The following is a 25,458-nucleotide window of genomic DNA, read 5'->3' on the forward strand; positions in this document are numbered from 1 at the left end:
CGAACATGCAGGCTGCTAGGAATAGTTCTGTACTTATACAATTTTTGTACAGGGAAATTTAAATAGTACGGAATTCCAGCGCCTTCAAAAATAACCTTGGGGTTCCAACAACAATATATGATTGTCGGGACATTACAATGTAAGGGTAAGTATAAAGTGAATACTCATCCAGTATACTTCTCTATAGCTGTAATTCAGTCTAACCTCTCCAGCGTATAGGCATGAGTCTAACATAACAAATCATATCCACAAAACACTGGTCAACCAATCTCATTAAGAGTATATTAGTCATCCTAGTTATAATATCTCAACTAATTCCATAGTATCATCATATACATAATAACACAAGAGAATCCAAATCAAGTAGTCCTAGATGTCAGTTTAAAGAAAAATAACCTAGTGGAATACTCCTATTACTCTACTAGAGTAAGATATCTATCGTGTATAAGCAGGTATAGTTTGGCTAACATATATACACTCATATAAGTATACAACTACACTATATTATCACTAACACATGATTACAAACTTGAGAGTATCACTATATGGTGTAAATGTCCGAGCATAAAACTATAACTATACTACGGTAATGGTCGACCAATACATGCATAGAAATAGGGAGACTATATAGATACCAAAATAGATCAAAATATGTAAGCTCAAGCCATAAAAGGTCAAGCATAAGAACAATATAGAATGGATTTAAAGTAAACAAGTAACTATGACCTAATCAAGATATGACAATAAACAATTATGCACTAAGATCAAGGATCTAAATAAATAAGGCAAGAAGTACCCACCTTAAATGTAGATCATGCCAATATAACTCCCACGTCGAGACACTCATCTTAAATCAAAGCCCTCCGTTTCTTGTTCTCCGACGACAATACACGACTCCTCAGGTTCAACCATCCAACTAATCTCCATTATTACCTATTAAACAAAACAATACAGGAACAATGGTTTAAATTCTGTAAAACTGATTTCAAATTCTTAACACATCTCCTCATCAACCAATTGAAACAACCTACTACAGAAATGACCACAATTCTGTATAAATCCATTACTAAACGAATCTCACCTCAATTCTCACACACACTCGTTCAATGAAGAGATTGAGTGTTACCGGGAGTAGAAAACCTCTGGTGTCACAATGCCTTGCTCTTCTCCCCAAAACTGAACCCCGTTGGCATTCTCAAGAGCACCAAGAACTGTTTCCCTCATTCCCGCTGCACCGTAATGATCTTAGAGAATGGATCTAACACAAATACAAGGATGTAACTCACGGTGTGGTGAAGAAGGAATTTCTATTATCAACAGGTGCAAAGGAGGAGGAGTAAGCTAAAGGCAAAGATCTAGGGCCCCACAATGTGCCCCTTCCAATACTTATAGAATGTCAGCTCGAGGTGATCGTCAGTGATCGACTGGAGGGATCTAGGACACGACGACTCCCTTATGGCCGACCACTGCAGAGTGGTCAATCTAGCCTCACACAAATGTCGTCGAGTGGGTGTTTAGTGGCACAACAAAACAGGGATAACATCGATAATGATTGGTGGTTGCTGCCACTCGCGGTCGCAGAGCTCGACAACAACCAATGCTGGGGCAAATCGTCCCTAGTGATGAAGAGGTGTGGGAGATGGTGGTCGATTGACAGAGAAGAAGAAGAAGGAGATGGCGATGAAGAGAGCAATGGATCGATTGATGGCAATGGCTAAGGAGAAAGGAATCGAGAGTATAGGAATAGGGCTCGGGTGAAATAAGAGGAGTTTAATCAAACTTAGGGTTTAATAATCAAATCTTAACCTTAGTCTTAATCAACTCCCACTTTATTGATATTCCAAATATGTTTTCTCGTACCCCAATATATCTATCCCCTTAAAATGTGTCATACGACCTCCGTTTAAATAAAAAAATTTCTAAAAATTCTCGAATAATCCTAAAAGGTTATTTCTCCAATAAAATATTTTATTTAAGTTGTCGTATCTCATATATCGGGTCACTTCTTGACCTATCTGGACTTCTACACCAGCTATTAGGTCCTCTAGACTTAAATCCAAAAAATTTCTAAAAATTCTCGAATAATCCTAAAAGGTTATTTCTCCAATAAAATATTTTATTTAAGTTGTCGTATCTCATATATCGGGTCACTTCTTGACCTATCTGGACTTCTACACCAGCTATTAGGTCCTCTAGACTTAACTTGATCAATATACTATTATATTTTTCGCCTAGACTTATGTTGATGCACCGATATAAGTATCTGAAGTCCAGGCAAAAGGCCTAGGTATCTCACGCCATTCTAAGATTTTTTGAATACATAATCAAGGTAGACCTAGTGTATTTGTAAGATGCTCGTGATCTAAATCTATAGGATCATGCTTTCTAGGAATTTTTCATAGACTAAGGCCAAAACTAATTTTGAAATACTAGGGAAATGGAGTAATAAATTTTTCTAGAATTTACAAATCACTTGAAAATTTATTTGATAATAAGAGTCCTAGTCTATTGTGCACATTTCTAGTCATCTTCGTAAGTTACTAAATTCAGATTCTGGCAGTGGTTTAGTGAAGATATCAACCATATTTGACTTGGACTCAACATAGTTGAGTTCAATGTCTCCTTTGGCGACGTGATCTCTAATGAAGTGATGTTTGATTTCAATATGTTTGACTCTTGAATGATGCACTGAATTCTTAATTAGGTTAATTGAACCTACATTATCAATAAGGATTTTTATATTTTTATATTCTAAGTTAAAGTATTTTAATGTGTGCATCATCCATAACCATTATGCTACACACTCACTCATTGCTATGTACTCTGCTCCAGTAGTAGATAAAACAACACAGTGTTATTTTCTACTAAACCAGCTGATATGTGATGGTCCAAGTAATTGACATCCAGCACTTGTACTTTTACGATCTAGTTTACAGTCGGCATAATCTGAGTCAAAGAAACCTATCAGTTCAAAATTAGGTATTCTAGGGTACCAAATTCCCACATTTGTTATGCCTTTTAAATATTTGAAAATTCTTTTAACATTTGTTAGATGAGACTCTTTAGCACATATTTTATATCTAGCACACATACTAACTGCAAATAAGATATTAAGTAGACTTGCAGTTAAGTAAGAAACTGCATATGACACTCCTATAATATTTTAGATCTACTGGTTTGCCATTTTGATCGTTATCTAAAGTTGTGTTAATTGTCATTGGTGTTTTTATTTCTTTGGTATTTTTCATTCTAATTTTTTTAAGTAATTTTTTTTGTGTATTTTTGTTGGTAAACATAACTTTCTTCATTTGTTTGTTTAACTTGTAAACCTAAGAAATATGTTAGTTTACATACTAGGGTCATTTCAAATTATTGTTCTATTAAGGTTATAAATTCTTGCAAAAATTCAAAGTTTGTTGAACCAAAAATTATATCATCTATGTATACTAAGGCTATAAAAATATACAACTTAAGTGATTTTATAAACAAAGTTGGATCAATTTGACCTTGGCTGAATCCTTTAGAAATTAGATAGGATATTAACCTTTCATACTAGGCCCTAGGTACTTGTTTAAGACCATATAAAACTTTCTTTAGTTTAAACACACGGTCAGGATAATCTAGATTCTCAAACTTAAGTGGTTGACCTACATAGACATCTTATTTTGTTAGCCCATTTAGGAAGGTAGATTTTACATCAATTTGATAAAGTTTAAATCCTTTATGGGCTGCATAACTTAATTGCATTCTAATAGACTTAAGTCTGGCTACTGGAGTATAGGTTTTATTATAGTCAAGCCCCTCTACTTGACTAAACCCTTTAACTACTAATCTAGCTTTATTTCTAAAATTTTTTTCATTTTCACTTAGTTTATTTCTAAAACCATTTTATGATTAAGTAATGGTATTAAATCCCAAACCTCATTTCCCTCAAATTAGGCCAGTTTTTCTTACATGACAATAATCCAGTTTGGGTTTAGTAGAGATTCTTCTACTGTTTTGGGTTCAATCTTAGAAATTAAAGATATTTAACTTATGTTTCTGAATGAGGATATCGTTGGAACCCTTAGGTCTATGTCACCTATTATTTGTTCAACCGGGTGGTCTGAGCTAACTTTTATTATTCTAGATTCAATTTGTGTTTATTCATTTTCTTGTGGTTGATTTTGTTCATCTTCTTGTTCATCAATTTGATTTAGGTTTTCACTTGCTCCCCCTAGTTCCATGCTAAACCTAACAAAGCCTATTGGTTGGTAATGAGTTTGAGTTGAGTTGGAGTCTTTAGAGTTAGTATTTTGATTGAATTTCACATTTGTTATTTCCTCAATTCATAGTGTAGTCTTATTGTAAACTCTATAGCCTCTACTATTTAGGGAGTACCTATTGTGTAAAAGGATATCCACATATCTCCACAATGACAGAATATTATCCACTTTGGATCTAGGCCCTCATGATTTTGCTCTTGGGTTTACCCAAAAGGTCTCATGCCAATGGAGATATCATACATCCTTTTAAACTCATGATCTTTTCCAAATCTTTCTAATGTGAGATTTTGATTGAGTCCCAACAATCCTCCCCTCAAATGAAGGACCATTATTACACTTATGGTCTGGGCCTCCTCACAAGCATCTGGTCACTCTTGACCTACTTCGAGCCTCCCTGTGTGCATCTGATCATCCTGATATGTTCCGGGCCTCCTTGCAATCATCTACGTCCGGTCACTTTTAACCCGCTCCGAGTCTCCCCGTGAACATTCAGTCACTCTTGACTTACTTCGGGTCTCCCTGCGAACATTTAATCACTCTTGACCTTCTTTTGGGCCTCCTTACGAACATCCAGCCACCCCGACTTACTCCGGGCCTCCCGCGAACATTCGATCACTCTTAAACTACTCCGGGCCTCCCCATGAATATTCGGTCACCCTGACTTTCTTAGAAGCCTCATCGCGAGCATTCAGTCATCCTGACCTGCTCCGGGGCCTACACTCAACTTCGTTCAAGGCCACCCCACATGACATCTGTTCTGGACTATGGCTCTGATATCATTTGTTGTGCCCAAAGGATATCCATATATCTCCACAATGACATGATATTGTCCACTTTGTACCTAGACCCTTATGGCTTTGCTCTTAGACTCTACCCAAAAGATCTCATGCCAATGGAGATATCATACATCCTTTTAAACTCATGATCTTTCCCAAATTTTTTTAATGTAGGACTTTGATTGAATCCCAACAGTACCCTATAAAGATTTCATTGTCTACTTTTAAGGTAAATTTTTCTAAGTATTCTCTTGTGTTTAATATATAGACTGACATCCAAATACCCTAAAGTATTTAATGTTGGGTATTTTATTATAGTATAGTTCATAAGAGGTCTTGTCATAATTCTTGTTTATTATTACCCTATTTTGCACATAGCATGCTGTATTTATGGCTAGGTGAAAGTCCTAGTGAGTGAATCTAGGCAGATGGAAAGACCTGGTGAGTGAAGCTAGGCAGGTGAAAGTCCCGGTGAGTGAAGCTGGGCAGTGAGAAAATCTTGGTGAGTGAAGTCAAGTGAAAATCCTAATGAGTGAAGCTAGGTGAAAGTCCTAGTGAGTGAAGCTAGGCAGATGGAAAGACCTAGTGAGTGAAGCCAGGCACGTGGAAATCCAGGTGGGTCAAGGTTAACCGGACACCTGGTGTTGGGAAGCTCAAGTAAGTTAAAGGATTGACCAAATACTTAGCATGAGGAAATCCAGATGGATCAAGGGTGACCGGACATTTGGTGGAAGCTTAAGTAGGTCAAAAGATTGACCAAATACTTGGCATGAGAAAATCCAGATGGGCCAAGGGTGACCGGACATCTGGTGGAAGTTCAAGTGGGTCATGGAAGACCAGACACTTGGCACGTGACAGTAAGTCTAAGTGGGTCAAGGTTGACCGGACAATTGACAAAAGGAAAAGCCTAAGTGGGTTAAAGGATTGACCGGACACTTGGTGAAGAAGTCCCAGCAGGTCAAGGTTGACCAGATGTTGAGCTTGGGGCACCTTAGACTTGACTCGGGCAAGCTAGGGTTGGTCAATTTGAGTAAGTAATCAAATTGGACTGAGCCCAATCGATCAGCTGATTGATTGGGCACAGTGTTGTGATAAATAGCAGTCCAATTGATCAGCTGATCGATTGGGAGCAATTATCGCGGGCACAGAAGCTTCCTCAATCGATCAACCGATTGATTGAGCTCCCCAATCTATTGGGGGTTGGTTTTCTCGCGTGATCACGAGAAAGCCTGAATTGATTGGTCAATCGATTTAGGCACTTTCCAGAGAGCGCAAAAGAGGGCTGAATCGATCAGCCGATCGATTGGGAGACGACCGTTACGCAGGATAAAGCTTTGGCGAGTGTCTTCCTCCGCACTTCTTCCCCTCCACTTCCAGTGATCACTCTCAGTAGTTTACGCTAGTTCTTGAAGCTGTCTTGGAGAAAAGTGTTGCTGCACTTCCAAGGTCAAGAGGCGTTCCATAAGAAGAAGAAGCTAGGGTTAAGATTTCATGTTGTAAATCTTGTAAGATTTTACTTATATTTGCTTCCCTTTTCTTTCTTCTTGTACTGAGAGTTTGTACAAGGATTCTCTGCATTCGATAGTTATTGAAAAGGAGTATTTTTATTAGTGGAGTGTGTCGCGTGCGGATCCTTGGATCTTCTTGAGGTAGATACGAAGTAAATCCTTTGTGTTAGCGTTGTAAGTTTGTTTCGAGTCATTCCGTTGCAACAACATTCTCACGAAGCAAGCAACTGAAGCGCGACGAGCTATTCAACCCCCCCCCCCCACCCCCACCCCCCCTCTAGCACAAATCGAACCTAATAGTGTCGACCATGAAGTGCTAGATCTAGCGGCTATAGCTCGTGCAACTGGGACGAGCGACTGTGGTGATGTTGCAGAACAGGGCACGACCCATGCCACTGGGCATTGGTTGTCTGTGCGCTGAGCCCTCCATGGGTTATGCCACCGGGATTGACCACCCATGGCAGGGAGACCAAGCCTGCCACGGGTCATGCCACTGGGCACGACTGCCCGTGGTGAGGAATCAGAACCTGCCATAGGCTATGCTACTGGGCATAACCGTCCATAATAGGGTAGAGCCTGCTGGCTTTGTCTTTTTGCTCCCTGTTTCACTCCAATCTTCATTACTGTCATCAAAATTACACGAAAACAGTATCTAGGAGTAGAGAGTTATAATAAAGAAGCAAAAAAAGTAGAATATCATGGAATTCATACATGTAAAATTGATCCAAAAAGCGTGGAAACATAATAAAACTCTATATACTTCACACTTATAATCACCCCAGTCGTCGGACCTTTCAGTCAACCCTCCCTGCTACCTCACTCTGATTTTCTAGTCGTTGTACAATAAGAAAAGTTGCCAAATAGTAGTGTTGGTGCGAGAAGCATCCGACGATCGAACCCTAGTTTTGATGATGGCAAAGGGATTCAAAGTTAAGGTTATTTGTTATCTGATATGCTGAATGAATTTGCAGGAAAGTCCTAACTGTGGTTAGGCAGGTGGAAAACCCTAGGGGGTGATAACCCTAGGTCCTAGGGGGTGGTAACCCTAGGTGAAGGAAACCCCTAAGGGGCGGCAATCTTAGGTCCTAGGGGGTGGTAACCCTAGGTGGTGGAAATCCTAAGGGGGTTGGGGGTAACCTTAGGTCCTAGGGGGAGGTAACCCTAGGTGGCGAAAAAATCCTAGGGGGTGGTAACTCTAGGTCCTAGGGTGTGGTAACTCTAGGCGATAAGTCCAGTCAGTCTGGAGAACCGGACTAACATTAGATATGCTCTCCTGAGTGGAGTAGGTGAGGACGCGTTCCCCGGAAGAGGGAACAGTAGGCGTCGATTCGACCTAGGGTTTTCGGTCGGTGACTGTCGATTCCTTAATTTATATTGTGCTAACTTTGTCTTGTAGGGTATATTATTGTTTTGTGGACTAACCCATCTTGCAGGGATAAAAGAGTACCTTTGGCCTTGGATGAATAGTACCCGAGGAACCCTCATGAAGCTTGGAGGTGCCTCGGGTGCAAAGGAGGAGAGTTTGTGGGCAGCGGAGCTGGAGGCGCCCTCATGGTGGCTTGAGGCACCTTGGACAACATTGGAGGCGCCTTCAAGGCTTGTGGAGGCGCCTTCAATAGGATAAGTGAAGACTGCTTCACTGCTTATCCACGCGCGGCTGACTCGGCTATTGGAGGCGCTCTCAAGGGGCTTTGAGGCGCCTCCAGCACTCTTTATATGGGGTATTCGACTAGCAGCTCAAGGCATCAACTCTCAAGTGTTCCTTCTCCTGTGTGTTGCTAACAAGATGACTCGGAAGTGCTGTTATAAGTCCCCGATGACCCGGAGCTTCAACTTCTTAACTCTGTTGTCGGTATTGCTTAAATTTTCAACTGTAATTATTTCTACTTGTACTCATTTGCGATATTATAGTGATTGCCCAAAGTAAACGCTCAACGAGCGTGGGCCTTGGAGTAGGAGTCGCCTAAGGCTCCAAACCAAGTAAAAACACTTGGGTCTTCTGTGTGTGTTTGTTTCTTATTCCACTGCTTTATTCTCGTCGATTTACGAATTCGAAATGCATGAAAGCCACGAGCACTATTCACCCCTCTAGCGCATCTCGATCCAACAATTGGTATCAGAGCGGGGTCGCTTTGATTTGATGCAACCACCAATCAAGCATTCTTTTCGTGGTGATTTCAATTTTTCGGAGTCGATCGGAATCATTATTCTTGCCATCTTCCGATATAATTTTCCTTCGTAATCAGATTTGTCTCGAAGCTGGTGCAACACCACTTGAGATCATAATTTATTTTTACTTTATACCACACTGCTAATCTAGGACCAAGTCCTGAGACTCGTTTTTTCTTTTTTTTTTTTTTTTTGCAAGATTTTTTACATGGCTCTTCAAGAAGGGTATAGCACCGCTCGCCCATTGCTCTTCATCGGAGATGACTTCAGTTACTGGAAGGGCCAGATGGAGGCGTATCTCTAGACTCACTTTGAAGTCTGGATGATCGCCAAAACTGGGTTTCAACTACCAACTGACGGTGCTGGCAAGCCAATATCATACGAAGACTGGGATGTGACTCTTATCAAAAAGGTAGAAGTGAATGCCAAGGCGACCTGGACACTCCAGTGCGGCCTATCGAAAGAGGAGTTGAACCGCATCGGCCCATTCTCGAGTGCCAAGGAACTTTGGGAGAAGCTGATCGAGCTTCATGAAGGAACGTCCGACACCAAGGTAAGCAAGAGAGATTTAATACTCAATAAACTATATAATATTAAAATGCAGGAAAATGAGACGGCTAGCCAACTCCATGCCTGGATACAAGACCTACTCAACGGTCTACATGCAATCGGACAGAAGGTAGAAAACAGAGATGTAATTAGGTATTCTCTAAACGCTTTTCCGAGGAATATCTTGTGGGCATCCATGGTAGATGCTTACAAGGTTTCTAAGGACCTTTCTTCAATAAAATTAGATGAGCTATTTGCGGAATTCGAATTACATGAATAGATTAACTCATGTCTCGCCGAGAAAGGCATAGCTTTGGTTGCAGGTACAGGAAGAACCCGGGAAGCTAAAACAAAGCGCAGAACCAAACCAGCACTACAACAAAAACCCTCATAGACATCGGTTTTCCACCGATGTCTATTACATTTTCGACCGATGTCTATGAAGGCGATGTAAAAGGTCTGCCATTTTAGACATCAGGTTATAACCGATGTAGTATCACTTAACGACATCAGGTGTAAAATTGATGTAATATTATATGTTAATAACACCAGTTTTGGCAGCGGTATACAACCGATGTAATATTAGTTAATGACACCGGTTTTGCAGCGGTGGAAAATCGATGTAATATCAGTATTGTTTAACGACACAAATTCGATTTTCGAAATAGTGAAAAACCAATATTATCACCAAGCAAATCATAAAATTAAGTTAATATTATTAATTCACTAAGAAAATCACAAATAAAAATACACCGATGTATCTAAACACACCAAGTCAATATCCATATAACCAACACATAAATATTCTTCTTACAACATAAAAAGATAATAGATATTGTGCACATCAAGTCAGTATCCACAAATTACACATAACTATTTTTCTTACAACATCAAAAGGTAATAGATAGTACACAAATATTCTTCTTACTGGTGCCAATGTTATCCTTCTTGCTCCGTCCAGAGATTTAACTAAATCTTCCCTAGTGTTCTCTTCCCCTTCAGCCACTCACATTTTCAGCTTTTGAAATAGCACTCAGTAAACGTCTGATTACCGAATCCCTGGAAATTCAAAGACTGGATTGCTCTGTCTCCATCTCGAAGCCACATAAGATCATCTCTCCCACCTAAACATATAGGTGATAGAAGTGAGATGGAAGTAACAAGGAGTTCATACCTGTTTAGTTAAGATTCAGCAAGCAAACATGATAAGTACCATGTAGTGAGGGCAAGTCAGAAAGCCAAGGGCGCTTGAGCCTAAGTGGAAAGGAAGATGGATACATTGGAAACGTTGTTAAAGGCTCAATCTCCCAAAGAGAGACTCTTGGCTGCCTCTCTCCAGAAGTTGACTCATCCCAGCCAACCTACAAGAAAAGCCAGATTCAGTTTCAAGAGGAAGTGGCAAATTAAGAACTTAGCGGTGGCATTCAAGAAACATTAATGGATTGCAACACTTTTACATGTTACTATAAAAGTCAGAAAACGATTATTACATGGCAGGTTTGCTGAAGAGGAAAGTCAGAAAACTTCAGTATATATACCTTCACAGAGCGCCAATATGAATTTGGCCATCGGACAGGATCTAGATCACTTATCCCTGTGACAGTGCCCATATATCTAATAATAAAAGGACAAGGCAATTAGAAGCTATTGTGCATTAAAAAGCCTCTGACAAACTAATATAGATGCTTTTAATATAAATAGGGGAGAGCAATACTCAATTTCACATCAGATAGCTAATGGATGTTCCAACAGCAAAATGAAAAATGCAACTCAGGAATGAGAAAGGCCACAGTACCAACCTGCGCACACTAGACTCCTCAGTTTCAAATAGCATTCTAAAACACATGCCGATGGAAACACGGGTGTGATATACTGCTTTGACATACTTATCTAGAGGGATGACAAACTCTGAAGGGCTTGCCCTGATAGCAAAGATTATGCTCAGAGTTATAGCTCCTACAACAATAAAGGCAAAATTGTGCTGAAGCAATTACCCAAATTGAGTCTACAACTCCATTGATTGAACCAAACAGAAAGAGATGGTCAAATCGACTCTTTCTCTAAAAGCTTTCTTTTTAGATCTTTCAGAGCATGAACTATTTCTGGTTCTAAATTGTGCTGAAGTAATTTTCTTTATATGGAAGTTGACCTGGCAAAATCAAATAAATGAATAACAGCAACTGATGGTCAATTATTTTTAGAACAGCTTGGCACCCGTGAATCTAATAATCAGTATCTATTCATAGAACACATCAATTAAGGCTCTTTATTTACCATAACAGACTGGCAAATAATGTCTAAGCTTCTTAATGCAGTCACCTCATTTTTTAAATTTCCAAATATGGTCCAGTGCAAACTTGTAATTTATTCTCTAAATCAAAATTATGATTCATCTATGCTAGCAGCATAGAGACGACAGAACAAAAACGACAGCACCAAATAAAAGGTAGGCTCCAGCAGCAATTGATGAACTTGTTAGGGAGCCCTGGAGATAAGCTTTGATAGTCTACAAGGGCTGACAAACTGAAGAAATCCAAGGCCTTAGGTAATATAAAACCCCCCTCTTCTCTTCTTCTTCCTCTTTTGTTCTCCTGCTCTTCTTGCTCTTCCTTTCCAAGTCAGCCAACACCATTGCATATGATTTATATGTTGAAACCTGCTACTATGTTGCTTTATCTTTATGAGAAAATTTAGTTAAACTCTTAACATTTTAGACTGGTTTATTTTAAAAATGTTAGCTATATGGGAGCTCAGTCTCAATGGAGGTGAGGGAATTAACTTTGGCATATATGCTCTCACCAGGTATGTAGGTGTGCATATAACTACCAGGGAGATAAAATGCATTACTAGAGACACAAAACAGAAACACGGCCAGTAAAGCCAATGTAGACAATGAGGATAATTTCTTGGAGAATGAAAAAGGCCCCATTTGGAACTTTTTCTTCTATGCTCTTTCTTCTTACAACTCAAGCCTAAGATCCAACACCAACTTCCTTCACAATTCACAAGATGACTGAAGAAGTCAGAGTCAAAAACAAAGCAACGTGTCATTCAACCCTTAGAATCCCTTTTTCTCCCTTCAACAGAGAAATCTTCTAGATAATAAACGCAACAAAAGCTACTTCAGAAACAAATGAAAATCAATGCCCAAACAATTGAATCTAGAAAGTTAAAAAAAAACTCTAATTTTAAGCTTTTTCAACATCATAACCAAGTAATAATTTAATAAACACCAAGACGAAATAAGTAGTAAACCCTAAATGGAAAAAGCAAGTTCTTCCTTCCACATGTGAAAACAATAGGTCACAACCTGCAAAGCTAATACAAGATGGATCCGAGGAGAAATTAAACTAAATGTAGCAGAGACATCGTACAGATTTGGAAGTAGAAAAGAGAAATTACCAGACGGAACAACAAGATCGGAAAGGCAGCTCGATCTGAGGCACCGTTGGACCAACAAGATAATAAAAAAAAACACTTAAACACAGTAACTTTAAGCAAGAATCTAAAGATAAAAATAGCAGATCCAGAATCGTAGGTCCTTGGATCTCAACGAAAAACGCAAGAGAGGTATATTGCGGTGAAGAAATCTCCTAGATCCTGGGTCGAGGAAGGAAGTTTACCTCATCGACAGGAAGATCCGACAACGATTGGATCTCGAGAACTCTCAGATCTGTCTCCGCAGAGAGCTTGGAGAGGAGAAGAGGGAGGTGAGGCTGAGTGAAGTGTTGGAGGGAAGAGTGAAGTGTATACGGTGGACGACGCTCTAGGTTTAGGTTTGGAGGGAAGAGTGAAGTGTTGCAAATTTTGGCTAAGTATTGGTGGAAAAATTAAATTATTTTATTTTGGTTCATTACCACCGGGTTTTAAAAACCGCTGTTAAAATCGGTGTCTATTAACGAAAAAAAGGCGCTCATAGACATCGCCTAAAAAACCGATGTCTATGAGCGAAAATCTGCGCTCATAGACACCGATTTTTGGAAAACCCGGTGTAAAATACTCAAAGACATTGGTTTTTGCTTAAAACCGATGTTGTTCCACCGATGTCTATGAGGATTTTTCTTGTAGTGCAGAGTCAGAAGAAGAACCGGATTCGGACGACGACGATGACGAGCTCACGACAGAACTCGTCAACCTGGTGAGGAAGCTCTACAAGAAGAAGAAGGGCTTCAATAAGAAAGATGCCAAAAAGGTCATCCAGTCCAAAGAGGCCCAACCAAACTCAAAGGTAAAGTTCGAGGTGACGTGCTATGGATGCAACCAGAAGGGGCGCATCAAGGCTAACTGCCCGAACCAGAAAGATAAAAAAAAAGGTAAGAAGGAAGAAGGCCCTGAAGGCGACCTGGGACGAGTCATCCTCAGAAGAGTCCGACGATGAAGAACTCGAACAGACGAGTTATCTCGCAATGACGGCCCGGGATCAAATCAACAAATCCGGAAGCAAGGACGAATCAGAAGCTGAGTCCGAGAGAAGTCACGGATCCATATCCATTTCCGAAGGGCCAAACCCCTCTGTAAGTATGCATCGTTTATACAATTTAATCAATTACTTAATGCAAAAATTAGCTAAGTCTAACATTCGGATCAAGTCGCTTCTAAAGAAGGTAACCTCCCTTAAAGAAGCGACTAATTTCGAACCCTTGACTGAATCGGTTTAGACTGGAACCTCAACTCAAGTCCAAAAGCTTGAGGAAGAGAATTCCAGCCTGAAAATTCAAATCAAGGATTTGAAAGGTACATTAGAACGGTTTACACTGAGTTCCAAGAATCTTGACTTGATTCTTGGAAATCAGAAAGCCATATACAATCTATCCGGACTAGGATTTAGAACTAAAAAGAAATATCGGTCTTATTTATCGCTTGTTAACAGACCGAATAGAAAGATAGTCCAAACATGAGTACCTAAGTCCAACTTGGTTAATCAAGTTGGACTTGGTCAATATTGGGTCCCCAAGGATCAAATACATTACCTTGATAGATCATATCGAGGCTATGATCCAGGGGGAGCTAATAGAAAAACCATCTTAATAAATAGATAAAAATTGCTTGATGCTTGTTTATTTCTTTTATAAGCATGTTTAGATTAGGATAGTTTATAGACCTATGCATAATTTACACTTGTTTAGTTAAACCTAGGGGTTTCAAAAGGAAAATTAAATATATATTTTCTTTGAAAGACTCTGTCTAGAAGTGGTAGATGACCCATACCCAAGAAGGCCTAGTGCCTCGCCACAGCCTGGGAGGCGATCTTCGAAATGTATATTTAATTAACCAATTGGAAAACCTAAGTTTAGCTCAAATGTAAATTAATCCTTAAAAATAATCTAAATCAAAGATAACCATCTCACAAAACTACTCAAGATTCCCTGATTGATAACTTAGAATCGGGTGAGATCGATCTAGGTTGAACTGAATTTAATTAATCAACTTCTAAATTTAATTCATTTAATTTATTAATTTAATTTATTAAAAAGAATCTTTTAAAAACTTATCAAAAAAATCTTTTAAAAATTTATTTAAAAATCTTTTTAAAAACCTATTTAAAAATCTTTTAAAAACTTATTTAAAAATCATTTAAAAAACTTATTAAAAAAAATCTTTCAAAACTTATTTAAAATTCTTTTAAAAACTTATTTAAAATTCATTTAAAAACTTATTTAAAAAACTTATTTAAAATACTTTTAAAAAACTTATTTAAAAATTATTTTAAAAAACTTATTTAAAAATCTTTTAAAAACTTATTTAAAATTATTTTAAAAAACTTATTTAAAATTCTTTTAAAAACTTATTTAAAAATCTTTTAAAAAAACTTATTTAAAAAATCTTTTAAAAACTTATTTATAAATCTTTTAAAAAACTTATTTAGAATTATTTTAAAAACTTATTTAAAAATCTTTTAAAAAAACTTATTTAAAAATCTTTTTAAAACTTATTTAAAATTCTTTTAAAAACTTATTTAAAAATTCTTTTAAAAAACTTATTTAAAAATATTTTAAAAACTTATTTACAATTATTTTAAAAACTTATTTAAAAATTCTTTTTAAAACTAATTTAAAAATTCTTTTAAAAACCTATTTAAAATTCTTTTAAAAACTTATTTAAAAAATTCTTTTAAAAAAACTTATTTAAAAATTATTTTAAAAATTTATTTAAAAATTTTAAAAACTTATTTAATTTTTTTTTTTAAAAAAAAGCTTTCAAAATTCAAAGATTTTTAAGTATTTTTTTTTTCAAAAAGCTTTTCAAACTTAACTAAATATTTATGGTTAGTTAGTTAAATGTTTTTTATGTTAAGTGTTTTCCAAAGCTTTTTAAATTTCACTACGTATCTTTCAAAAAGATTTTCAAATTTAACTAAGAGGTTGTTAAAACTTTTCAAAGTTTAACTAAGAAGTTTTTTTTAAGCTTTTCAAATATAACTTGTCAAAATACATTCAAATGTAACTAAGTAAAAGCTTTCAAAATTTATGATAATTTTTTTTTAAAGTGTTACCAAAAAGTGAAATATTTTTTTTTTCAAAATTTTAAAGTATGGTTAACCCTCTATTAAATCCTTTATTTTTCAAAAAATTTTCCCTTCTTTAAAAGCTAAGTGCTTATTTAAAATCTCTGTATTTCCTTCTAAAGATAAAAATTATTTCTGAAAAGATCTCTCATTTCCTTCTAAAGATAAAAATTATTTCTGAAAAGATCTCTCAAACCTGTCTAAGGCCATTGATCACTATTCTTTCTTTACTCTCTTCCTTATTTTGATATATGGTAAAGGGGGAGAGTAGAATGAAAATTCAATTCAAATTCAAAAAAAATTGAAAATTTAAATTCAAGGGAATTCATGGAAGCTTTTATTAAGGGGGAGCTTTTTGGTAAATTTATGCTTATCAAATTTACACTTATACTAGAGATGCTTTATAACATTTCTTTATTGTATCTCTTTACTTAACTTTGAATTTCAATTGCCATAATTAAAAAGGGGGAGATTGTTGGTGCGGGAAGCATCCGACGATTGAGCCCTAGTTTTGATGATGACAAAGGGATTTAAAGTTAAAGTTATTTGTTATCTGATATGCTGAATGAGTTTGCAAGAAAGTCCTAACTGCGGTTAGGCAGGTGGAAAACCCTAGGGGGTGGTAACCCTAGGTTCTAGGGGGTGGTAATCCTAGGTGAAGGAAAACCCTAAGGAGTGGAAACCTTAGGTCCTAGAGTGTGGTAACCCTAGGTGGTGGAAATCCTAAGGGGGGTAACCTTAGGTCCTAGGGGGAGGTAACCCTAGGGGGCGAAAAAACCCTTGGGAGTGGTAATTCTAGGTCGTAGGGTGTGATAACCCTCGGCGAAAAGTCCAGTCAGTCTGGAGGACCAGACTGACATCAGGTATGCTTTCCTGAGTGGAGTAGGTGAGAACGCGTTCCTTGGAAGAGGGAACAGTAGGCGTCGGTTTCACCTAGAGTTTCCGGTTGGAAATCCAAAGCCAGAACTAGACAGTCAGTGACTGTCGATTCCTTAATTTATATTGTGCTAACTTTGTCTTGTAGGGTATATTATTGTTTTGTGGACTAACCCATCTTGCAGGGACAAAAGAGCACCTTTGGCCTCGGATGAACAGTACCCGAGGCGCCCTCATGAAGCTTGGAGGTGCCTCGGGTGCAAAGGAGGAGAGTTTGCGGGCAGCGGAGCTGGAGGCGCCCTCATGGTGGCTTGAGGCACCTTGGACAACATTGGAGGCGCCTTCAAGGCTTGTGGAGGCGCATTCAATAGGATAAGTAAAGACTGCTTCACTGCTTATCCACGCGCGGCTGACTCGGCTATTGGAGGCACCCTCAAGGGGCTTTGAGGCGCCTCCAGCACTCTTTATATGGGGTATTCGACCAGCAGCTCAAGGCATCAACTCTCAAGTGTTCCTTCTCCTGTGTGCTGCTAACAAGATGGCTCGGAAGTGCTGTTATAAGTCCCCGATGACCCGGAGCTTCAACTTCTTAACTTTGTTGTCGGTATTGCATAAATTTTCAGCTGTAATTATTTCTACTTGTACTTGTTTGCGATATTATAGTGATTGCCCAAAGTAAACGCTCAACGAGCGTGGGCCTTGGAGTAGGAGTTGCCTAAGGCTCCGAACCAAGTAAAAACACTTGGGTATTTTGTGTGTGTTTGTTTCTTATTCCGCTGCTTTATTCTCGTCGATTTACGAATTCGAAATGCGTGAAAGCCACGAGCGCTATTCACCCCCTTATAGCGCATCTCGATCCAACAAGTAGCTTGTGTAACCAGACATAACTCTAGTTGTTGTCCTCTTGGTTGCCACTGGCTTCCTTTGTTGCCAACCACCACCTATATGCCATGGGGCTTTCTGACAGTAGCCAAGGGGTTGTTGTGCTCTCAATTTAGTGTCGCTGGGTTGCCTTTGTTGTTGGGCATCAAATCGAGCTAGAGTTCTCTCTCCGATTGTGTCATATTCCTTCTTACTCTAGTACCAAAATGAAGATGAAACTTGTGGCTTTGAGAAGTTGTCTCATAGGTGTAACGACCCGGCCCTTTGGCCTCTTGGGAGGCCCTTGTGGTGGCCCAACTGGCGACCTTCATGTCGTTACTCACTAGGACTTTCCACCCCTGGCAGTGGATTTTTGCCTCCCCCAGGATTCGAACTCTAAACCTCCAGGCTTAAGTATTAGAGTTTATGAATCCTGGTAACCAAGTGAGATCAATCCTGGAGGAGGCAAAAATCCACTGCTAGGGGTGGAAAGTCCTAGTGAGTAACGGCACGGCCAAAGGGTCGTCGGTCGACGACATGAGAGGTCGCCAAATGGGCCGATGACATGAGGGTCGCCAGTTGGGCCACCCAAGAGGCCAAAGGGTCGGGTCGTTACAATAAAATGACGCCTTTTTATTGTAACGACCCGACCCTCTTGGCCCATTTGGCGGCCCATTTGGCGACCCTCGGCATGTTGTCGGCCCATTTGGCGACCTCTCATGTCGTCGACCGATGACCGGGTCGTTACTCACTAGGACTTTCCACTGCCTGGCTTCACTCCCCAGGACTTATAATCCTGGCAACCAAGTGAGATGATCTCACTTGGTTACTAGGATTCATAAACTCTAATACTAAAGTCCGGAGGTTTAGAGTTCAAAATCCACTGACCAGGGGTGGAAAGTCCTAGTGAGTAACGACACGGCCAAGGGTCGTCGGTCGACATTAGAGGTCGCCAAATGGGCCGACGACATAAGGGCCGACGGTCAACGACATGAGAGGTCGCCAAATGGGCCAAGAGGGTCGGGTCGTTACAATAAAAAGGCGCTTTTTTATTGTAACGACCCGGCCCTCTTGGCCCATTTGGCGGCCCATTTGGCGGCCCATTTGGCGACCCTCGGGTCGTCGACCGTCGGCCCTTATGTCGTCGGCCCATTTGGCGACCTCTCATGTCGTCGACCGACGACCCTTGGTCGTGCCGTTACTCACTAGGACTTTCCACCCCTGGCAGTGGATTTTTACCTCCCCCAGGATTCAAACTCTAAACCTCCAGGCTTAAATATTAAAGTTTATGAATCCTGGTAACCAAGTGAGATCACCGTTACTCACTAGGACTTTCCACCCCTGGCAGTGGATTTTTGCCTCCCCCAGGATTCGAACTCTAAACCTCCAGGCTTAAGTATTAGAGTTTATGAATCCTGGTAACCAAGTGAGATGATCTCACTTGGTTACCAGGATTCATAAACTCTAATACTTAAGCTTGGAGGTTTAGAATTCGAATCTTGGGGGAGGCAAAAATCCACTGCCAGGGGTGGAAAGTCCTAGTGAGTAACGGCACGGCCAAGGGTCGTCGGTCGACGACATGAGAGGTCGCCAAATGGACCGCCAAATGGGCCAAGAGGGCCGGGTCGTTACAATAGGTATCTTGGCATGAATACGAATATAGATAATTCTTCCGAGGGTTGCTTGTTGATGTCGTTTCCGTTAAACATCATCCGTCAGGTATAACTTCTAAACGAAGCTTTATTCTACAATTATGTCTATGTAAGTTTATTCTTGTGGATATGTGTGATGCGTGTTGTAATAATTTAGAAAATTATTATGCTTCCTCTACATGATATTTCAAAACAAAATTTTATACACGCATAGAAACACCTAACAGGAAGGAGACTGAGGATAAGGAGGTTTATCATCTCGATCTCGGAGAGACAAGGAAATAATAAATCTAAATGAGCTCAATATTCAATCTATCGATGATAAGACTAAGAAACTTTTAACACCCGAAACATAAGGAAGTACTAATGCAATTACTTATAAAGTTCGGAAAGTTCCTTCTTTAAAAGTTTCTATTTTTACTAAATGTTTTGAGAATATCACTCTTTCGTCAGAAAAATTGCATATAAAATATAAGTACTGCAATGTTTCCTACAAATGCTAAGCCGACAACTGTTATAAATTGTTGAAACGACACATAGAAGTGAAGTACCCAAAGTAATATGAAATTAAACGTTCTCAAGCATAATTATTAAAAAATTTCACTAGTAGAAGTACTGATTTTGGTTTATTTTTATATTATGATAATAAATTAAGATAATTATTAGCTAGATTTGTTTTCATGGAATATCTTTCATTTAGTTTTATATCTAAATGCTATTTTGAAGATTTGTGTGAAGAATCTTTTAATCCATCTATTAAATGTGTTCCTAGAACTACACTTACTCATACAATTAAAAAATTAATAAAACAGGGGAACAATTTAATTGAAGAATTTAATTAATTAAATAATAAAATTTATTTATGTTCCAATATTTGGAGTGATTATTGGCAAACACATTCGTATATAGGTATGACTTGCTATTACATCGATAACTTTTGGAATATCCAAAAAGATTATTAGCATATAGAGTTTTTTATAAATCATATAGTGCTCACAACATCTTATATTTAATTTTAAAAGAATATGAATTAACTTATAAAATATTTTCAATATCATTTGATAATGTTAGTTCTAATATTGCTAGTATTGATGAACTAAAATTTATATGTCAACCTATTATTAGTTGTTTATTTTTTTTTTCATATTTGTTGCGTATGACTTGTTTTAAATTTATGTGTTAAGATGGATTAAGAATTTTAAAAAATCATATTAAACCAATTAGAACTGTCATTTCTTATTTATAATCACATCTATCTATAATGAAATAATAGGATAAATTTTATAAAAATCATGAAATTAGACCTAAAAAATTTCTACATGGTGTACCAATATATTGAAATTCAACATATCAATTGTTACCAAATTCATATCAATATAGAGAATTATTATATTTATTTTTTATACAAAATATTAATAATGCTAATATATATTTATTTTCATAATAATAAAATATTTATAATAGTATTTGTAAAATTTTAATAACATTTAATGATACAATAGAATAGCTTTTCTATTTTTATTATCCTACTTCTCATTTAATTTTAGAAATTTTTTATAGCTTAGTATTAGTTTTAACGGGAAATAGTATTAATAATTTTTATCTTCTTATGTATTAGCAGTGAAAATGAAATAGAAAAAAAATATTTTTTTTTCATATTCCTTTAATTTATTTAGTTACATTTGCTTTAGACCATAGATATAAAATTCGAAGTTTACAAGAAATGTTAGGTTTGAATTATGATGCTTTAATCCATTACAATTTCTTCATCTCTTGATCATAATAATATTGTATATAATATTAGAAATTATTTATATGACATTTATAAAAAATATAGAATACAAACTAATATTTCTAAACACAAAAAAATAGAATTCAAGAAATGTAATTTTCAGATGACAAAACTAAAGAATTTGATACCAAGGAATAAATACTATTGAAACGAAAAATTGAAGTGGGTAACAACATTACTTCATAAGGTAAAAGGATAAAAAGGTAAGAGAACTATGTAGACTTTGATTACCCTATATCCTAAGGGGATATGTAGACAATTTAAATAAGTACAAACCTTTTATTTTATAAATTTAAAATTTTAATTTTTTTAATATAACAATCTTGAACCGTGACGAATCGTGCACGAATCATGAACCAGCTGTTCTGAACCGTAACTATCTTGGACAGTTAAAGTTAAGAGTCAACTCCCAAGAACCATTGAATCGATAGTTCTAAACCATCGAATCGATAGTTTTGAATCGTCCAACCATGGATTCTGAATCAAGTTTAACTATACGGTGATGGTAATTTATTTTTTTTAGAATTTTAGAAAAACAGTATGAATAGTAATTATAAATTATATCATATTTATTATAATATTTTTCATATATTATAATTCTTTTTATAAATATTCCAATCATACCTTATTTCATTCATAACATAACATGGTGCACATGGTAGGTCGTTGACAAAAAAGAAATGAAGGTGTAAGTGGTCCAAAGCGAAGGTTTAGGAAAATAGCAGGGTGAAAAGATGATGTGCTTATTTTAGGTGGTTTAGCATGATTTAATTTTATGATAGAATAATAAATTATGATACGTAATGACCTACTAGATGGGTGAGATATTTATTCCTGAAAAGAACCCCTGAGAATCAACATCTCATCTTAATATGATAAACCATCAACTGAATACCAACTGGGTTACGCCCTTGGAGCCTGATTATAAAGAGCCATGATTATTCCCGAAGTAGGTAGGCAGTTCATAGAAAGGAAAAAAGACAACCAACAAGTGAATGAAGATGAAAATGATATTTCCTCCAGGAGGAAGAGGGAAAGAGAACCATAGTAGTTTTCAATTGATCCAACCTAAGTCTTAGTTATCCATGCTTATTGGCACACCCATCATTCGTATTGTCAATGCCTCGGACCGTGATTAAGATAGGCCCAAAGTACCAACATGCTATTAATAGGGATGTTATGGCTTGCCAAATCAAACATGGAGACCAATTGACTCTTCACAAACTTCCCAAAGTAACACTTAGTCAAAATAGGAGTGTAAACAAATCAAACTACAAACAACTCGTGAGTTATTCGGGTCTTGCTTTGAATAAAAAAATCATTCGATTAAGTTAACTAACCAAGCTCAAGTTTGATTTCAAATTCAAAAATATTATCAAGCCGAACTCGAACTTAACAATAGTTGATTGTCCCCAAGACGTAGCACAGTTGGGGATGCATGGTCTTATGACCGAGAGATCCAAGGTTCGATCCTCGGGATATCATGGTTTAGGATTAACGTCTCTGCCATGCGCTTTCAACTGTGTATCTATATTTACCTCCCTCCATATCCGTGAGACTGATTCTAGGAGACCGTTGATATGACGACTCCATAATTTTTTTTATTTAGAGGTTCACGAATATATTCATTGAGGTTCACAAATATGTTCATTAAGAGACTCATAACTATGTTTGTTAAAAGACTCATTTATGTATATATATATTAACAAGTCAAATTCGAACTAAATTTGTTTAACTTTTAAATGAATCATTTTTGAACAAAGTTCGAACTAAACTCGTTTAACTTTTAAATAAATCATTTTTAGTCAAACTTGAAGAGTTCGCAAACTATTTAATTTCAGTACAAGCCGAACTTAAACTTAAGAATTAAAGTTCGAACCAAACTTGAATCGAACTCGAATTTTAGGTTAAAATAATTTGAGCTCAAATTTTAAAAAAAAATTGAACTCGATTACACAGCCCTAAATCAGATCTTATTTTTTCCTATCATAAAGTGACATTTATCTTCTCAAATTTATTAGTAATATATTTGATAGGGATGGAAGGAAACCTTTGTCAAGCATGTTTGACCTCTAAGTCAAACAAGGTTTTGTCTATGTCTCATTTTTTCCAAATGACAATTGATCGCGTTGCCAAAATTAATAAATAACGTCTAAAATCACATCATGAAAATATAAATTATTGACGGATAAAAATAAAATACCACCGCCAACAGCTGGCTTTCGCTGATTGGCTGGGGGATTATGTAGCAGTGTGGGCGGGGGCTTTCAACTTCTCCGTTTTTTTTCGATTATGCCCCTGTAACTGAAACTCTGAAAGGGTTTTTTTTTTTGCATTGCGGATCTCGAATTTAATTATTCTTACCGTCTTGTCCTCCCTCGTAGTACGCCTTCTTCCTCCTATCGGCGCGTGCGCACGCGCAGATCACGAGGAAGCACGCGGCGTAGACGCTGTGCACGCGCCAGTTGGCGCGCGGCGGCTCGCCGCTCACGGCGCGGTGGAAGACCGCAGCGTAGTAGTGGATGCCGAGCGCCAGGCCGATCACCATCTGCGCCAGGGCGAGCGCCCGCGATGCGGCGGGGGCGGTGTCCTTGTCGCCGGAGAACACGGAGACTAGGTTGGACAGTTGGAGCACCAGGTAGATTAGGTAGCCCATTGTTTGTGCCGCCTGCGTCCAGGTGTAGGATCCCGGCGAGGTGGCGTAGAAGAAGCGGAGTGGCTCGAGCCCCGTCACCAGGGCGGTCAGCGCGAGGGTGGCGAAGTAGATGGCGAGGTAGGCCTGGATGAAGAGAAGCAGGCGGTGGAGGGAGAGGTAGGAGCGGAGGCGGCTGAAGAGGAGGGTAAGCAGGAGCAAGGGGAGAACGAGGAAGAGGGAGGAGAGCACGGGGGCGAGCTTGGGGGCGAAACTCTTGCCGACATACGGCTTGACGCCTTCCGCGATGCCTTTGTTGGCGGCGGAGATGTAGGCCTTGGAGGTGGTGGAGAGGCGCTCCAGATCTGGGAGTAGGCGGGAGGGGAGCTCCCGGAACTCTGAGATGAGATCCGCGCTGTCCAGGTCGTCCTCCGTCTCTAGCCAGGTGGTCAACTCCTCCGACTTCACCTTTTGCTTCGCCGCCATCTTCACCTTTTCCTTCGCCGCCGGCGGCTTCTTCACCGGAGCCTCCTTGGTGGGTTGTTGCGCCTTGGGCGCCTTGACGGGTGCGGTCTTATTTTTGGCAATGGGCGAATCAAGACCTAACTTTTTGGAAGATCTGGTCGAACTGGAGGTGGTATTGAGGGATTTGAGCTTGTCGCTGGACGATTTAGTGGAATTCAACTTACTTAGCTTGACTGCCTTGAGAAGCTTGGTCGAATTCGAGGCTTTCAGGGTGGCATTGAGGGTTTTACCTAGCTTAATCTTGGCGGTGGCAGTGGCGTCGGCGGCGATCTTGGAACCAGCGGAAATAATGGCGGTGGAGTTGGCTTTCTTGGGCTTCAAGAGCTTCGTCTCGTTTTTGGTCCCCAAGCTTGCTTTTTGCTTGGTAGCTGCAGGATCCTGCGCCTTTCCACCACCTTCTACCGCGTCGATCACAGACCTTTTGCTCAAAAGTTGCGCCTTTTGTGACTTGGGAGAACCAGTGGTGCCGGTGACCGAGGAGGACGAGGAGGAAATAGTGAAGCTAACATGAAGGAAGAGCAGCAACAACAGGATGGCGGTGGAAAATGACAAAGAGGCCATTGGCAAGGATTTGCAGATCTGAGCAAGGATTTTGGTAAAGAGACTGAGGATTAAAATGCTGTGAGAGGCTTCTTTGAGATATATATCAACCACAAGTGAAGAGGAGGAAGCAGAGGTGGGAGACTTAAGTGGGAATGGAACAACCACATCTTCTTGGCATGGGAGGAAGGTCACAAAGTCACATGGTGGCCGTGTGGAGACAAGGTGGGGTTGTGGGAGACGCATTGGAGTCCGCTGGACTAGTGACTAGTTTACTGTAGCAGCGACCACTGCAAGGGAATAAAAAGGACTAGAAATCCTGTAAATTAACTCCTCACACCAGTGGCTGTACTCTACTATGCCTCTAGTATTTAAATACGGTGAAATCACTGGAGCACATTGCTGTTGGAGTGTTTCCCTCCCTAATAAATGATAGTGGGTGGGGAGTTATTGGTGTAGTATCTGGTCACAGGTTCCATACTCGAACTCTCAAGAGGATTTCCTGGATCTTGTCTTGCCTGGAATCAGTGTTGCATAGCAGAATTCTGAAACGGGTTTCCACCATTCTTAACTCAGGTGGATCCTATATTTCCTTTGTGCTTGCTTAAATTTTTGTACTTTTTTTCCCTTAATTTTATTTTGCACAGGTCAACTCACGGTGTTTATAACAGTGACTTGTGATGTTAGGCTCAGGCCAAACTGATTCCGATCAAGCACAGGAAAGACTTGCGCTTCATTGCTGTGTGTACAAAATAAAAGGATTAGTAAGTACATCAACTTGGCCCCAAAATCTTAGAATGACTTTTAT

At 38.7% G+C, this 25,458-nt stretch overlaps 2 protein-coding genes across 2 annotated transcripts; both read right to left on the bottom strand.

The window, feature by feature from the left end:
• Positions 1-843: 843 nt before the first annotated feature.
• Positions 844-12,196, bottom strand: LOC122029219 (auxin response factor 17-like). The gene is made up of 7 exons (XM_042588158.1): positions 12,067-12,196; positions 11,067-11,223; positions 10,806-10,881; positions 10,481-10,628; positions 10,320-10,391; positions 1,141-1,229; positions 844-933 (listed from the first exon to the last, which is right to left on the bottom strand). Exons 1-7 carry the CDS (start codon positions 12,194-12,196, stop codon positions 844-846), a joined length of 762 nt encoding a protein of 253 aa, XP_042444092.1.
• An 11,022-nt stretch (positions 12,197-23,218) lies between these two features.
• On the bottom strand, positions 23,219-24,894 carry LOC122029474. Its single transcript, XM_042588469.1, has one exon. The coding sequence runs from the start codon at positions 24,669-24,671 to the stop codon at positions 23,304-23,306; it is 1,368 nt and encodes a 455-aa protein (XP_042444403.1). The 5' UTR covers positions 24,672-24,894; the 3' UTR covers positions 23,219-23,303.
• Positions 24,895-25,458: the final 564 nt, after the last annotated feature.

This window comes from Zingiber officinale, chromosome 10B, assembly GCF_018446385.1.
Source record: "Zingiber officinale cultivar Zhangliang chromosome 10B, Zo_v1.1, whole genome shotgun sequence".
In the NCBI taxonomy this organism is placed as follows: Eukaryota; Viridiplantae; Streptophyta; class Magnoliopsida; order Zingiberales; family Zingiberaceae; genus Zingiber; species Zingiber officinale.

Bases quoted from the DNA above. Each gene is read 5' to 3' on its own strand.
- LOC122029474 (XM_042588469.1), bottom strand. From the start codon at position 24,671: ATGGCCTCTTTGTCATTTTCCACCGCCATCCTGTTGTTGCTGCTCTTC.
- LOC122029219 (XM_042588158.1), bottom strand. From the start codon at position 12,196: ATGGGGCCTTTTTCATTCTCCAAGAAATTATCCTCATTGTCTACATTG. The intron at 10,392-10,480 runs GTACTTATCATG...CTATATGTTTAG, and splicing joins TGACTTGCCCTCACTACATG to GTGGGAGAGATGATCTTATG. The intron at 934-1,140 runs GTTTTCTACTCC...TTTGTTTAATAG, and splicing joins AAGGCATTGTGACACCAGAG to GTAATAATGGAGATTAGTTG.